This window comes from Mauremys reevesii, linkage group 1, assembly GCF_016161935.1.
Source record: "Mauremys reevesii isolate NIE-2019 linkage group 1, ASM1616193v1, whole genome shotgun sequence".
Classification (NCBI taxonomy): Eukaryota; Metazoa; Chordata; order Testudines; family Geoemydidae; genus Mauremys; species Mauremys reevesii.
Window position 1 is genome coordinate 264643708 of NC_052623.1, and position 16827 is coordinate 264660534.

Here is a 16827-nt window from a genome sequence, read left to right on the forward strand (position 1 = left end):
TTGATTTCTCATTCCCTTTCTCCATTTCTTGATTCCTTTCTCTTCTGCTGTCTATACCACATTTTCATTCCCTTGCCTTATCCCCACACCGTTTTCTCTCTTTTTCCTCCTATTATTTTCACTTTTTTATTGTTTATCATGGTTGAATGAATTAGATGATCATGAGAGTCAAACTGATGTCAGTGTGCAAATGTTCTCTTACAGCTCTGCCAAAGTACTTCAGATCCCAATCCCTGCAGTTCCAGTCCTAGGTCTCTACACAGCTCTGCTAAACCAATTCAGCCCTGACCTGCATTTCTCTTGAGCAGAGACAGACAACTGTACCAAAATGTGTGATAATTCTGTGAGCCAGCTGAGCTCAACAAACTCTTTTTATTTGTCATCAACGCCAGATACCTAGAGATGAAAGGATAGTGTATTTAATCGCTGTTGCCCCTAATCACCTCTCCTCACCTTTTGATAATTGTCCTATAAAGGAAGATTCAAGTGCACAGTAAGAATAGTTATGTAAATCCTATAATCAAGGAGCCAGAATCCTCTACTGGTGTAAATTGGCATTACTTTATTGACTTCAATGGTGCAATGCCGATTTACTTCAGCTGAGGATCAGGCCCATGATTTTAAGCAACACTCATCTTTATTATGTAGCTGCAGCGAAGATCACTTGCCTCTCCGTGCTACTGGGAGAGCTGGTGTTGATATGGCTCAACAATGAGGAATTCTGGCAATAAGCCTGTAGGCAGCCCTTCAGGGGTGCCCAGAGCACCCACAACAATCACATCCTGAAGTATCCAGGCAGGAAGTAGTCCACTATAACTGGCTATTGAATCCAACATTTGTAGAGGACTCAGTGGTGCAGTGGATTAGTGGAGTTCTGGAGACCGTGGGCCACATTCAGAGGGGATGTAAATGTGGCTTATGCTTCAATAAAATGGTGTGAGCATAAATGAGAGTAAACTATGCACTGAAGGGGCAGAAGGGCAGAGTTGTGGTGGGAAAGGCTGTCAGCAACAATAGTATGTAAGATAAAGCAGGGTGTTTTATCTTACACATTCTTACATCCAACTGCTGGCTGTTTTTCTTGCTACACCATCACCTTTCTGTCCCCAATGGTCAAGATCCCTGGGTGTGTCAGAGCAGCGTCCCCTTTCCAGTGTCTCAAATTCTGGAGGATGCCAGGAACCAAATCGGCCCCAGACACAAGTGAGAGCGGTCTCAGGGTTGTTCTAACTTATCCTGCAGATAACGTCTCCCAAGGAGCTACTCTGCTGACATACCCTTCCCACTCCCAGAATGACCCCCTATGCCAGTAGGATCACATGTAGCTGATGTCGGGCTGGCCCGATATAACTGAGGATTTTCTTAAACTAGGGGAATCCTTAGGTGCTGCCATCAGTCATTGGGTCCCCTTTGCAGAATTCAAGCCACGCAAAGGGGACATAGTAGGCCTGAGGAACTTACCCTGAATATACCAGCTTCTGCTCACTCCAACTTAACAAAGTGTAATTTATACCACCATATACGCCATCTATGGATTTGGTCCAAATCTTATACAGAAAACAAGTGAAAATTAATCTGTTATCTCAACCTAACCTCCATTTGCCACATCACAAAACTACTACACATTTTGGCAGTCCCCACTCAGGGTAAGCCCAGAACAGAAAGAACAAGGAGCACTGCACCTCACTCCTAATTTGCACCAATGAAGCTGTAAAGGAACCAATCCTAGAAGAATGCTGTGTGCTGGTGGGTCAGAATTGGGGTTCATTGGTGGAATTTAGCAAGGGGAGCTTGCACTATGACTGGCTTAAATCAGTGCTGTTATTGCTTCACATCTACAAAGAATCCTGTGGCACCTTATAGACTAACAGACATTTTGGAGCATGAGCTTTTGTGGGTGAATACCCACTTCGTCAGATGCACGAAAGCTCATGCTCCAAAACGTCTGTTAGTCTATAAGGTGCCACAGGATTCTTTGCTGCTTTTACAGATCCAGACGAACACGGCTACCCCTCTGATACTTCACATCTACAAGCATTTAATATACTAAAATAAAAGTCTGGGACACACTGGGTTTTAGCCCATCATGGAGTTTCTGTTGAAAGTTTTTCAACTATCTCTGGTGTATATTTGGAGTGACCAGGGCTAAAACCCATAGCAATGCCTCAGGGCATAGAAAAGATTTACTTCAAGAAAAGAGTTAGAGGAAGAAAAGCCCCTCCATTTAATTGAACTGCTTGGCATGTACTGAATGCAAGCTGAAGATTACTATAAAGGGCATGGAGAAGAACAAACTTGAGCCCTAAGTAAAGTACAGACACTTGCGGGGAGGAGTAGGTCATTACACACAAATCTATTTCTTTCTTCTGTCATTGGTCTGGGGTTCAAAGGTCCTTGGTTTTCTAGGATACTAGTCTAGGTTAAAAGTAAACATGAATGTTTTCTATTATTTCTACAGAAGTGGACTGATTAAATTAAATCCTATAAACATATGATTTGTTGTTGTGTTTTGTTTTCACTGACTCACAAATACAGTGACTTTGTACACAGCATTACTTAAACAGTGTAATACATCAGCTTAATTTGATACGCCTCCCGCCCCGTTGCTGGGTATTGCAAACAGCAGTATCACAATCTTATACCGCTGATGGGGCAAGCATAGCACTGACCTCTGGGCAATGCGTTCCACCTTCCAACTGCAGCCTGCAAGACAGATGTCCCCTAAGCCATTCTGTACCCCTTGCACATTTTTGTGCCGTTAAGGATAGCATTAGACATGATTTGCAGCATGAAACCCAAAAAGGTGAAACCTCAGATGAGAGCTTTGTAATTGGAAATGGGGCCTTAGGTCCTTAAAAGTATGGATTGTTACTGCTGTGCTAGGTTGGTTAAGAAAATATGTCTGGCCCAGAGCTGGAGAAAATAGAATATCAAGTTATTCCAATGCACGTCACAGAGAACAGCGAAAAGCAAATGTTTTTGATAGATTACGTGTGATTAGCACAAGGGCCCTAGGCATGGAAATCTATCTATTAGATATCATTATTTCTTTAGTCCCAGTCATATAACTATCAAACCTTAGAGTAAACTTCATTTGTTACGGGAATAACCCATGTGCCTCATCCTCTGGGCTTTTTCACTTATGTCAAGTGAAATCATCATTACAGACTCGTAGCTAAATGGTGTTGGAATGATGGACAGGTAGCTCTTTCCTCCACATTCATGGTCTGTTTATTCATCTGCTCTGTTTACTGAGAATCACTAAATATAGAAGCTACTGGCACCAATATTAGTAAATGGACTAAGAACATGTGTTTCCTTCAGGGGAATATTTGACAGTGTATTTTTAAGCCATATAGGAGAAATAAAGTGTAAACAAGTTGTGAATTGATGAGAAATGAAATGCATCAGTAAGAAGTTTGATTATTATTACATGAAGGGTATATTGCATCATTGGCGGAGGGATCAACCCATCAAGATGTCTGTCAGCACTCAGCAGCTCCTGATTTGTTCCTTTTATTATTGGAAGCAGGTTTCTCATTTCTGTAGAGTCCTCCACAAATCCTCAGATCCCCAACATTTTTATCCCCATCACTGAATTGTCCCTCTCCTGCACTGATGAGACAAGGCCATTGTAGAGGTGTTTCTTCCCCCCATGTCCATCCTCTGGAGGCTGAATGTTCTGTCTTCTGACAATTCTCAGCCTATGCTGGATCCAGGGAGCTTGGGACCTGAATTCTGATCTCAAATGATGTCTACCACCAGGCTGACCCTCATCAGGTTTCTTTCAACAAAGGCTTGCAATAAAAGTCCTTCACAGAATAACTGACAGAAATGTAATTAAACCGGTTTGAATCTTCCACCAAGTGTTCACAGGAGACCAAGAATATTTTCCCCTTTAATACTGAAAGAGTCATACAATATTTAGTTTGGAAGTTTGGTAAATCATGAAATCCCACCATGGAGCTCTAAAATGGATGGCATGCCAACACAGACTTAAGAGAAGAGAAGAGAGATGCTGAGAAAGCTCTATATTGGTGCTGAAGAGACAGCAACATTCCTTATGCCTTCTGCATTGCCAAGTTTTGTGATTTTATTTCAAGTTTTCATAATATCTGATGTTTTCTAAAAGCCTCAGTTGCTGGAATCAAAAGATGGCAAGTGAATCTCAGCTTTAATTTCTAATGAAGTAAGTTAATAGACCTAATAATTTTGGAGAAAATCATGAAAACATGAAAGAAGTGTATCCTAAAGGCTCAGAAACCAAAAAGCAAAGAAAAAGAATCATATTTTATATATCAGGATTTCCCCTAAGAGATCTCCCAAGTTTCTATACAGCATTGGACCCATAGCCTCTAGTTTGTTGTTTTCCTGGAGGCAGAATTGGATGCAGAACAGTTCCGCTAATAGAATAGATATTTAAAAATCTTTAACCATTTAATTTGAGTGCACAACGTACACACAAAACTCTTTGTTGGCAAGAGCCACTTGCTACATCAAAGCCCATAAGTTGGAACGTGTGCATGCTGAGCCATGTAATAAACTCTCTCCTGTGCATTCATTTACTGATGTCAACATTCTCATGAGCTGCATCATCACAAAAGGAATATCTTGGCAAAAGCAGAAGAGCAATTATAAAGGAAAAGGCTTCTCTTTGCACACAAATATCCATATAAATTTGTCTGAACGGTGGGAGAATGATTAAGTGTTCTTCCTAGCCTAAGGAGTTAGTAAACCCCATTTTCTTGCTGTATCCCCCTGTCATCAAAACTTAGTATTTACTTTCAATCATTTGAATTGTTAATAGAATATCAGGGTTGGAAGGGATCTCAGGAGGTCATCTAGTCCAACCCCCCGCTCAAAGCAGGACCAGTCCCGAAATGGCCCCCTCAAAAACTGAACTCACAACCCTGGGTTTATCAGGTCAATGCTCAAACCACTGAGCTATCCCTCCACTATGAAGCCCTACAGGCCCTTTGCCGGGGCCAGTCCACATCCCTTGTTAGTCCCAGAACTAGAAGTAAATTATCCAGCAGCATATGGAGATCCGGAAATACCAACACATACCCCAGAATTTCTTATCAGCTATAGCTATCATATAGGATTCTTGCTGATAAGGCTTTAACACTTTTGCACTAGAAAAATGAGAAAACACATGTTGCAATAATCAGAAATAGAAAACTTTAAACAGATTCAATCTCCACAGGGCCCTCTTCAAAGAGAAAATCTATTTCATTAGTGGAATAACCCTAAGAGAATGATAGACTGTAGTCCAACCATAAAACACTTACACGGGTCTTTCAGAAATTAACAGATGTTTGGTCATAAAAAGAAAAGTATGATTCGGCCCTTTTAGATACCTATAAGAATTCAGATAATTTTCAGTTATTTTAATAGCCACCTGACAATTTTATTAATGCACAGTGCCACTATCTGATCCTGTTTCCTTCTTAAAATGACCAACTCGTATTGTGTATTTTCATACATGTCAAGGTGAGAGTTGCTAATGCCTTCTCTTGATTAGTTAGAAAATGAAAACCCCTACTGTATGGACCAGAATAAACAGAAACATGGCTGTAGGATTGTTCACAAGTAATGCCTCATGCAGCCTGCACAGATCCAGTCTCAGAATGCTCTAGGAAAGCTTTAGTGATTTTACTGTGAATAGACGGGCAGACTGGACCACAGAGCCTTCTGAAAAACAAACCTTGGTCAAACTCTGTCTTAGGTCTCAGGTGACAATGAATTTTATATTTTCATCTCAGCTTCAAATGGATGTTTGATTGCATCATAAAACCACCATCTGCATGTAACCCTCTTGGAGTTTAGAGAGCATGGCACCTTTACAACCCTGTCCTGAGGCAGAGGAAGTGCTGGTTGTTCAGGGGGAGAGATGTCGAGAGAGGGAGAGGACAGGGGTATGACTGTGTCTGTAGCTCCAGACAAGAGGAGCTACAGTGAGCAGGCCCTCACATGGTGAAGCAGCCAAGAACCAGCCTGAAGCCTGGGTGGGACAGAGTGGCCAAACAGGGATGCCCCAGGATGGGAGCCAGGAGGAGCACTGTGCCGGAAGAAATCACTTGAGAAGGACAAACTGAAGTCAGACCCAGTATCACTGTCACCCAGACCTGTCTGGGGCCATGAGTACTGGGGCTTGTGACCTTGCACTGGGAATAAGGAGGGAGGCTGTAGCTAGTTAAGTGGACAGAGGGTTTGCCACTCTGCACGGCCTGCAGAGAGTGGCAGAAGAGGGGTTTGTTGGGGAAAGTTTACTGGTGCAGAGGATGACCAGGAGCACCCAAGACTCACTGCCAAACTGGAATTCTGCCCACGATTCTTGAATTCTGAGCCCTGGTCTACACTACGAGTTTAGGTCGAATGTAGCAGCGTTAGAGCGATTTAACCCTGCACCCGTCCACAGACTTAAAGGGCTCTTGAAATCGACTTCTGTACTCCTCCCCGACAAAGAGATTAGCGCTGAAATCGACATTGCCGGGTCAAATTTGGGGTAATGTGGATGCAATTTGACGGTATTGGCCTCCGGGAGCTATCCCAGAGTGCTCCATTGTGACCGCTCTGGACAGCGCTCTCAACTCCAATGCACTGGCCAGGTAGACAGGAAAAGCCCCACAAACTTTTGAATTTCACTTCCTGTTTTGCCAGTGTGGCGATTTGATCAGCACAGATGACCATGGAGTCCCAGAATCACAAAAGAGCTCCAGCATGGACCGAACGGGAGGTACTGGATCAGACTGCTGTACGGGGAGCCGAATCCATGCTATCAGAACTCCATTCCAAAAGATGAAATGTCAAAATATTCAAAAAAATCTCCAAGGGCATGAAGGACAGCGGCTACAACAGGGACCCGCAGAGTGCCGCATGAAACTTAAGGAGCTCAGGCAAGCCTACCAAAAAACGAAGAGGCAAACAGTCGCTCCAGGTCAGACCCCCAGACATGCCGCGTCTATGATGAGCTGCATGCAATTCTAGAGGGTGCCCCCACCACTACCCCACCTCTGTTTGTGGACTCTTGCAAGGGGAGGAATATCACACAGCAAGGATGAGGATTTTGGGGACAAGGAAGATGGTGAGGAGGAGGAGGGTAGCGCACAGCAGGCAAGCGGAGAAAGCGTTCTCCCCGACAGCCAGGAACTGTTTATCACCCTGGAGACAATACCCTCCCAATACTCCCAAGGTGGGCTCCTGGACCTTGAAGGCAGAGAAGGCACCTCTGGTGAGTGTACCTTTGTAAGTACAATACATGGTCTATAAGCAAGCATGTTTAATGATTAATTTGCCCTGAAGACTTGGGAAGCATTCGCGGCCAGTACAGCTACTGGAATGCATTCAAGCAACATCCATTCTTTATCTCTCTGTGTTATCCTCAGGAGAGCGATATCATTCATGGTCACCTGGTTGAAATAGGGGAATTTTATTAAGGGGACATTCAGAGGCAAAATGCGACCTTGTACCGAAAGCACATGTGCTATGTAAAGTTAACAGCTTGGTTCACCGTGAAAGAGTCTACCCATTATTCTCTAAAAATGTGTTTTTTAAAATACTACTCTCCCTTTTCTTTCCTCCCACAGCTGCAAATGTTTCAAAGCTTCCCCATCACCTCCGTCCCAGAGGCTAGCGCAGATAAGAAGGCAAAAAAACCCCGCACTCGCGATGAAATGTTCTCTGAGCTCATGCAGTCCTCCTGCACTGAAAAAGCTCAGCAAACTGCTCGGAGGCAGACAATGTCAGAGTCCAGGAAAGCACAAAATGAACGTAAGAACAGGAGGGATGCGCGAAAGGACAGGTGGCGGGAGCAAGAGGAGAGGTGACGGCAGCAAGATGATAGGTAGGGGCAGTGTGATGAGAGGAGGCAGGATGCAATACTGAGGCTACTGGAGGATCAAACTGATATGCTCCGGCATATGCTTGAGCTGCAGGAAAGGCAGCAGGAGCACAGACCGCCACTGCAGCCCCTGTGTAACTGACCGCCCTCCTCCCCACGTTTCATATCCTCCTCACCCAGATGCCCAAAGGGGGGGGGGGCTCCGGGCACTCAACCACTCCACCCCAAAGGATTGCCCAAGCAACAGAAGGCTGGCATTCAATAAGTTTTGAAGTGGAGTGTGGCTTTGTCCTTCCCTCCTCCCCTCCTCCACCCGGTGCTTCCCTTCTCCACCACCCCTCCTGGGCTACCTTGGCAGTTATCCCCCATTTGTGTGACGAATTAATAAAGAATGCATGAATTTGAAACAATGACTTTATTGCCTGCGCAAGCGGTGATCGAAGGGGGGAGGTCTCGGTTGGCTTACAGGGAAGTAGAGTGAACCAAGGGGGCAGGTTTTCATCAAGGAGAAACAAACAGAACTGTCACACTGTAGCCTGGCCAGTCATGAAACTGGTTTTCAAAGCTTCTCCGATACGCAGCGTGCCCTGCTGTACTCTTCTAACCACCCTGGTGTCTGGCTGCACGTAATCAATGGCCAGGCGATTTGCCTCAACCTCCCACCCCGCCATAAACGTCTCCCCCTTACTCTCAGATATTGTGGAGCACACAGAAAGCAGTAATAACAATGGGAATATTGGTTTTGCTGAAGTCTAACTGAGTCAGTAAACTGCGCCAGCGTCCCTTTAAAAGTCCAAAGGCACATTCTACCACCACTCTGCCCTTGCTCAGCCTATAGTTGAACAGCTCCTGACTACTGTTCAGGGTGCCTGTGTACAGCTTCATGAGCCATGGCATTAAGGGGTAGGCTGGGTCCCCAAGAATAGCTATAGGCATTTCAACATCCCCAATGGTTATTTTCTGGTCTGGAAAGTAAGTCCCTTCCTGCAACTGTTCAAACAGACCGGAGTTCCTGAAGATGCAAGCGTCATGTACCTTTCCCGGCCATCCCACGTTGATGTTGGTGAAATGTCCCTTGTGATCCACCAGTGCTTGAAACACTATTGAAAAGTACCCCTTTCAGTTTATGTACTGGCTGCCAAGGTGGTCCGGTCCCAAGATAGGGATATGGGTTCCGTCTATTGCCCCACCATAGTTAGGGAATCCCATTGCAGCAATGCCATCCACTATGACCTGCACATTTCCCAGCGTCACTACCCTTGATAGCAGCAGCTGAGTGATTGCATTGGCTGCTTGGACCACAGCAGCCCCCACAGTAGATTTCCCCACTCCAAATTGATTCCTAACAGACTGGTAGCTGTCTGGTGTTGCAAACTTCCAGAGGGCTATCGCCACTCACTTGTGAACTGCGAGGGCTGCTCTCATCTTGGTATTCTTGTGCTTCAGGGCAGGGGAAAGCAAGTCACAAAGTTCCATGAAAGTGCCCTTACGCATGCAAAAGTTTCGCGGCCACTGGGAATCATCCCAGACCTGCAACACTATGCGGTCCCACCAGTCTGTGCTTGTTTCCCGGGCCCAGAATCGGCCTTCCACCGCATGAGCCTGCCCCATTGCCACCAGGATGTCCAAATTGCCGGGGCCTTACTTTGAGAGAAGTCTGTGTCCATGTCCTCATCACTCTCATCACCACACTGCCATCGCTTCCTTGCCTGCTTTTGCAGGTTCTGGTTCTGCACATACTGCAGGATAATGCGCGAGATGTTTACAATGCTCATAACTGCTGCGGTGATCTGAGCGGGCTCCATGCTTGCCATGGTATGGCATCTGTAGGAGAGCAGGAGCAAAGTTGCAGCGGAAGTGGTGGATAACAGAATAGATATTTATAGAGAGATGCCATGAGAATAGATATTTATAGAGAACAACGAGAGGACCTGTGAGGTGGATTCATGAGAGCAGGAAAGCAGAGTTGCAGCGGGAGCCCATGACAGCCAACAAGGAGAAATTGGCTATCGATTGAGACAAGAGCAGGAGAGCAGAGTTGCAGCGGAAGCGGTGGATGATGACGGTCATATAGAGGACCTGCGAGGTTGATTTATGGCACCAGAAGAGCAGAGTGGCAGCGAAAGCGGTGGTTGGATGGCCAGTTTTGCCGACCTATTGTACCGTCTGCTGCCAGCAGCTCCAGGACACAACAGCAGCAGTATCCCTTAGCTGAGCTGAGCGGGCTGCACGCTTGCTGTGGTATGGTGAGACAAGAGCCGGAGAGCAGAGTTGCAGTGGATGCCACGAGACTAGATATTTATTCAGAATGATGAGAGGACCTGCATGGTGGATTCATGGAACCAGGAGAGCAGAGTTGCAGCAGAAGCGGTGGTTGGATGACGACGGTTAGCAGTCCTACTGCACCGTTTGCTGAAAAGCAGTATGGCGCCCACACGGAAAAAAGGCGTGAAACGACTGTCTACCATTGCTTTCATGGAGGGACGGGCGACTGATGACATGTACCCAAAACCACCCGCAACAATGTTTTTGCCCCATCAGGCATTGGGAGCTCAACCCAGAATTCCAATGGGCGGCGGAGACTGCGGGAACTGTGGGATAGCTACCCACAGGGCAACACTCCGAAAGTCGATGCTAGCCATGGTACTGTGGATGCATTCTGCCGACTTAATGCGCTTAGTGGAGACACACACAAATCGACTGTATAAAATCGCTTCCTAAAAACATCGACTTCTATAAATTCAACCTAATTTCGTAGTGTAGACATACCCTGAGTCTAAATGCATTGCTCAGTGTCTATCCTTTTTTATTGTGGTACCACTGGGCCCGTGAGTCCTCATGTTGTTCCCCCATCTTCTCCTGCTGTTGTTTTTCTACATTCATCCCTCTTTAAATAAGTATTTCCCTTTCCTATATTTGTTGTACTATTGTGTGTGTGTGGGGGGGGTGCACATGCATGTGGAGGTGGAACAGATGCCCCTGGGGTGAAAGGGAATTTCCCTGCTGCATCCCATGTGCACCTTTTCCTGGCTAGAGCCACTTGCAGAGGAGACTCCATCTTGGCCAGGAGGGAACTATAGTTACGTGCAAAAAAGGACTGAGTGCTGTCTTTGTGTAAGAAAGGCCAAGGCTAAGGATTAGCAGAAATTATCAAGACTGAGCTACTTTAAGAGAGCTACACTGGGGGAAACTGAAAGAGCACCTTCCTACACTATTCCTGACTCTAGCTGATTTGTCAGCCCCTCACTTTCAGGCACATTAACTTCACACAAAAATTAAAAGCAACACACACACATGATATATAAACTGTACAGATAATAGTTCTTGTAGGAGCATTACTAAACCACCTACACAGGAATTTCTTTTTTCTGCTAAAGAAGGTGCGAGATTGCATGAATTTAGATTGTTACCTCAGGCAATCTGCAGAGCAATGTGCCAAAACGCCTACATGCTGAGTGTTTACAAATTTAAAGTTTGGGATTGACTATGTGCCAATCCCTCTTCAGCTGTGGGCACTAGACCCTGCACCCAAATCGCTGTTGACCTTTTCTGGTATTTATGATGTCAGTACAGATTTTTATCACTGTTTGAGCTCTTGACACAAAGCAAACAGGTTCTGTAGCTTGTGTTTATCCATGCAAGGTATAAGAACTGGGATTTCAGTTCCTATCTGTCCACTCTCCTCTTTAGCTGCTTGGACAATATGGGATGCTGCGTACATCTTAATTCTTTAACAAGCTTTTTCAGAGAAAATTTTTATATATAGAAAACAAATGTAGACAGGCTGGGTAATCTGATCTGCATATGGGATTATGTGAAATATATCATTTATTTTACTTACTACAGTCAGTTGATTTTTAAACAACTTCCAAATATTTATAGTTAAGTACAGCTGCAAAGGCAAGTGGCCAATTGGACTGTGGAATTGACTGACATTGCACATGCATTAGAGTGGCATCAGAGGCTAGCCACATTCTCCAAGGCTGGTATGCTTAGGGTTTGTCCCAAGAATCACCAAAGCACCTTTGAAGTAAATGATAGCGTTAAGTCTAAAACTGGCAGCAAAGAGTCTTGTGGCACCTTATAGACTAACAGACGTTTTGGAGCATGAGCTTTCATGGGTGAATACCCACTTCGTCAGATGCATGCCTAAAACTGACTCTTCAACACCATGCCCCACCCAGGAACTGCTTGGCTCTCACACATGCTTCTGAGTTGTTGCTTACACATGACAATGACTAGGCAAAACCAAGCAAAGATAGCAAGTGCTAGCTGCCAGTAGGCAATTAGGGTTGCCTAATCCTATCTCTGTGTGGAGACCCATACCCATCAGAGGCAACAGAGGTATAGATGGTCCCTGCAAGTCTCCCTAGCTTGAATAACATTCACGTTAGTTTTGTGGTTCACAGCCTGGGTCGTTGTTGGAGAAATGTGTTTCTGTCTGGTCATAGCTCTTACACCACAGGTTGGGTTGTAACCTACTGAGATTAAAGGTAAATTGAAGAACCTTGTCCAACAGCAACAACAATCCCAGCTGCCTTATAAAGATACTGCTATGTGCTTTTCACTCATCTAATTACCAAGAGGCCAAAGCAGAGAAGTGGGAATGGGGAAAAGAGAGAGAGAAAGTAAAAAAATAAAATAGAAGAATGTAGAAGAAAAAAGACTAGTCTACACTACTTCAAAAGGGAGAAGGAGATATGGAATTCAACTAGGAAACAATATGATTAAATGTGCAAGAGGGAGGGGTCTCTTGAAAACAGTGAATAAATTCTGTATTGGGATCTAAAGATATAGGTAGGCTAGAACATGGCTTTTAAAGATAGCTCTAATATGTTTTGGCCCCATCCATACGGACTTTCAGACTGTATTAGAAGAAGCCGTTTTTGATGGAACAATGTTTAAAAGAAACCTGGTTCCCATGCCAATATACTCAGAGAAAAAATGATTTCATTGTAATGGCACTGGATTAGGATTTGGGAGATTCGGGTTCAGTTCCCAGTTCTGCCACAGACTGGCTGTATGACCTTGGGCAAATCACTTAATCCTCTGTGCCTCCGTTTTCATCTATAAAAGGAAAGCATTAATACTTCCTTTGTCTATTTTGTCTGTTTAGACTGTAAGTTCTTTGAGGCAGGGACTGTCTCTCACCATCTAGCACAATGGGGTCCTGATCAAAGTTGGGCCCCCCATGCGTAATTCAAATAAGAGTGAAAAAGTCAGAGCCAAAATGGCTCTGCCCCATTCAAACCTGGGCTAGGGGAAAACAATGTTTACTAAATAATTAAAGACAAAATCAGAAATTTGGAGGGGGAAAAAATCTTTCATTGCTAAGAGGATGGAAGAATCAATATAACAAAACAACTAGCTGATGGGGCCTTTTAAAAATTCTATGACTGACGGCAGAGAACATAGTTTAAAACTCGTTCTATTCTCAGCAGAATTCACACAATTTCTGCAATGAAAGTGGATTGGCTACACTATGTTTTATTGCCTGAAACATTTTACAGCACTTTATCCAAGAATGTGTATGTTCTATGGTCTTGTTTTCCTGCCCCTAGGCTAGATGGTTTCTCAAGTATGGAACTGTCAGAATCCAATGTGAAATTAATGGAAAACCTAACCTGTGTAAATTAAGCCTCAGAAGCCTGCCCCTACCAGACTGGCTGCAGACAGAAACCTTTGAAGTTAATATTAATATATTGTTTGTTTAAAAAATCTACCGTACAGAAAGAGATACTGCACCATGCTTAACTTTGAGAGACAGGGAGAGAAAGAGGCTAAAGCAGGAATGTCAAACTCATAGCTGACAAGCTGGATCTGCCCCCCCCTTAATGCATATATCCAGCCCTCAATGAAAGATTCAGATTATACAGAATGAAAATTTCCACTACACTAATAAAAATCTAGCCCTTATGGTTGCAGAGATAACCTTCTAAATGTGACATAGCCTGAAACAATATTTCTAAAACCATCTAAGAGCTGTGTGTTTCCCATATTAATCTCAATGATGTGTCAACTCTGAAGCCTAATGGTGCCACTTCAGTTAAAAGATTTTCAAATAACCAAGTGCACATATTTATATGCGTAATTTGTGCACTCAGCTACCCTGATTGAGCAACTCTGGTAACTGCATATGCAGAGGAGCAAATAAACAAATAACAGAAATGGCAATGGTTCTAAAAAGCATCCTATATCATTTTCCCCCGACTGAGCGATGTTGAATGTAACAGTAACTTACCAACTACAATATTAGTTATTATATAAGGGGCATATTCTCTCTCCTTGATCTTTGCACAAATCTCCTGTTTTTATTGATGATTTTTTCCTCACAATACCCTGTGAAGAAAGGAACTAAACAGGGGTAACAGGGTGAAATTTAAGTGTCTGTGATATACAGGAGGTCAGATGAGATGATCTATTGGTTCCTTCTGGCTTTAAACTCTTTGAATCTATGAATTTGTGGGAGACCCTTTGTGGATCAAGGACATAGGATATCCCTAACTCTATAGCCTTGGGTTACAAGCCATAACCACAAATTTAATTTGGGCCTCTCAAGACATCTGACATGTCTATGCTGAAAGACCATCCTCAACCTAAACCTCTTCTACATAAGTTGTCCTAGAAAAGATAATTTGAACCATCAGCCTCTCTAAATCCTTATGATCAACTGGAAAATTTAGACTTCCTGGGAACAAACAGAACCACAGATTTCAGATGTGTCTCTGTGTGTGTGTTTGTAAACGGGAAGAGGCTGTGCTGGAGTGTAATATCTGCTATCCTCCAGGATCCCACAAAAGGAAGCTCTGTCCCTCTCCATCCTATACCTGCTGTGAAAATACTTTTACTTGCTGAAACATCAGATGAAATTATCACGAGATTTCCAACAGCCATTTCTAGCCAATAACTGGTGTCTGAACATTTCTACTAAGAGAATCACTAGCTCTAAAATTGCCCTCTAGGATGGAGTAGGATATGGTGTCAGACTCCTACGGAGGAGATAACTTCCCTTAACAGCAGTATTACTACTGTTGTGCTAAGTACCGTATCAGGAACACACCGAATTGTCCCAAAGAGGTCTTTTCCAAGTTATTGTGAGAAGAGTAATGGGAAAACTGAGGCATGGACTAAAGAAGCCTAAAATAATTGTTAAAGATTGATTTTATAAGTACAGTTGTCATGCATGCTGGAAATTCATGGCGCCATTCAAGAATCAAATCTCTCTGTGATCTGAGAACAAGTGGTAGTCATCCCTCCTAGCCAGTCTGAAGAGAAGAAAAATATCAAACAACAAAAAAGAAGGTTTCAATATTTAAAGAGTGAGAGTGGTGTGGCAGGAGTGATAAACTTGGTAGATTCCTGTGGGAGAGAAAATAGGAGTCCAAAGTCACTGAGTGCTATAGTTTTTAAATGGGAGTTGTGTGGCTAGCCCCTCCTTACCCATTTGCTTTGAAAATGGCTCTCTCCTCGTCAAACTGTGTGACAGACTTCAGGGAGGTAATGGCAGTGGATAGGACTGAGGGAATCTACTCCAGACACTTTATATCCAGCAGATGTCTTTATCGACTTATTAACCAAAGCAGGAAATATTTTCCTTTCATTCACATAATTGCAGGCAATAATCCGCCCTCCCTTGAATCACTCCAAGTAGGTTCTCCTCATTTTCAGTGATAACAAATAGAGGCTATGTTTAAAACAATCCATTTGGATTTATTAATAAAAATAATGTGAAATAATGAGGTTATTTGAGTATTAAACATCTAAAGTTGCCTAGAATCACATTTTAGGAGGTAATAATAATTCCTCTCCCCACTATGCACCTTATTCCTGAACTCCCCATGCCCACCAAAACATTAGGAAGAACAAAACTGCCCCAAATTAGTGTTGACAACTGAGCCCGCATTGTTGTGAAGAAAAGCAGCAAGCAGAGTACACATATTCCAACACCAGAAACCACAAGAGTAGAAGTATTTAAAAATAAATCTCAACTTTCCCCCCAGCTTAGTTTACAAAAGAAGCATTAAAAATGGTATTAGAATACCTTTGAACTTGTGAAAGACGGCCCATAGCTCAGCAATGTCAGTGGCAAAGGTTATGTCTGTGTCGAGGACAATGACTCGCTCGAGATTGGAAGGGAGAGTCTTTGTCAGAACCAGCTTCATCAACCCATAAATCCCAGAGTAGTGTTTGTTGGGGATCCAGGATACTTCCGACTAATGGGAAAAAAGGAGTGGGGGGAAGAAGAAAAGGGGGAAAAAAGAAGCTTAGTTAGAGACATATTGTTTTATAGATATAGGTTTCCAAAATCTTCCTGACGTTAGTTCTTGCAGTGGGGGAAGAACTACTATTGGGGGCCAGCAATAATAGAACCATATGGAGGCAGCCCTGAGCAGACATCTGAAATGCTGGTTTTAAGCCAACATCAGAAATGTACTAAAGTTTCTAAAAGCTTGAATCACAAAGTAAGTTCTTTGAGGCCACAGCTTCACTGAATATAATTAAAATTGAACCAGCCTTTCCAACCTTGTTGAATCCTTGTGTGTCTTGGTAAAATTAAAATACACCTTTAATCCAAAATCCCATGTGTATTTTACACTGCTTTCATTTTCACACCAAAGCAAAACAATTCTGTGTTTGCCATTCCCAGAAATGACCAACTCTGAGGAGACAGAACAAATGCTTTTCCCTCTCTTTATATTTAGCGGGGTTTGGAGGTCTTATGATGGTCAGCAGGTCCACATTTCAAAATGTTGGTCACTTGGGAACAATGGGACAAGAAACTGGTATAACCCTTTACTTTGAAAGCTGACAAAGACCTTCCTACCAAATGTCATCTCACTCCAGTTCTTACCACTCCTAACTGCTGTCATGTGGCAGCATATAGAACTGGTCAAAAATGAGGAGGAAAAGGAGGGAATTTCAAAAAATTTCAACAAAAATTTGAAACTTTTTGACCAAAAATGGGACAAAATTCAAAACCTTTC

At 43.5% G+C, this 16827-nt stretch overlaps 1 protein-coding gene across 5 annotated transcripts in view; it reads right to left on the reverse strand.

Annotated features, from left to right (window-relative positions):
• Positions 1 to 16827, reverse strand: part of LARGE1 (LARGE xylosyl- and glucuronyltransferase 1) — a 360789-nt gene that overhangs the window by 129740 nt on the left and 214222 nt on the right. For all 5 annotated transcript variants that reach the window (XM_039494588.1, XM_039494577.1, XM_039494568.1 and 2 more), the window contains one exon: positions 15885 to 16056. In XM_039494588.1, coding sequence (XP_039350522.1) covers positions 15885 to 16056 — 172 coding nt within the window. The remainder of the gene's footprint in view (positions 1 to 15884; positions 16057 to 16827) is intronic.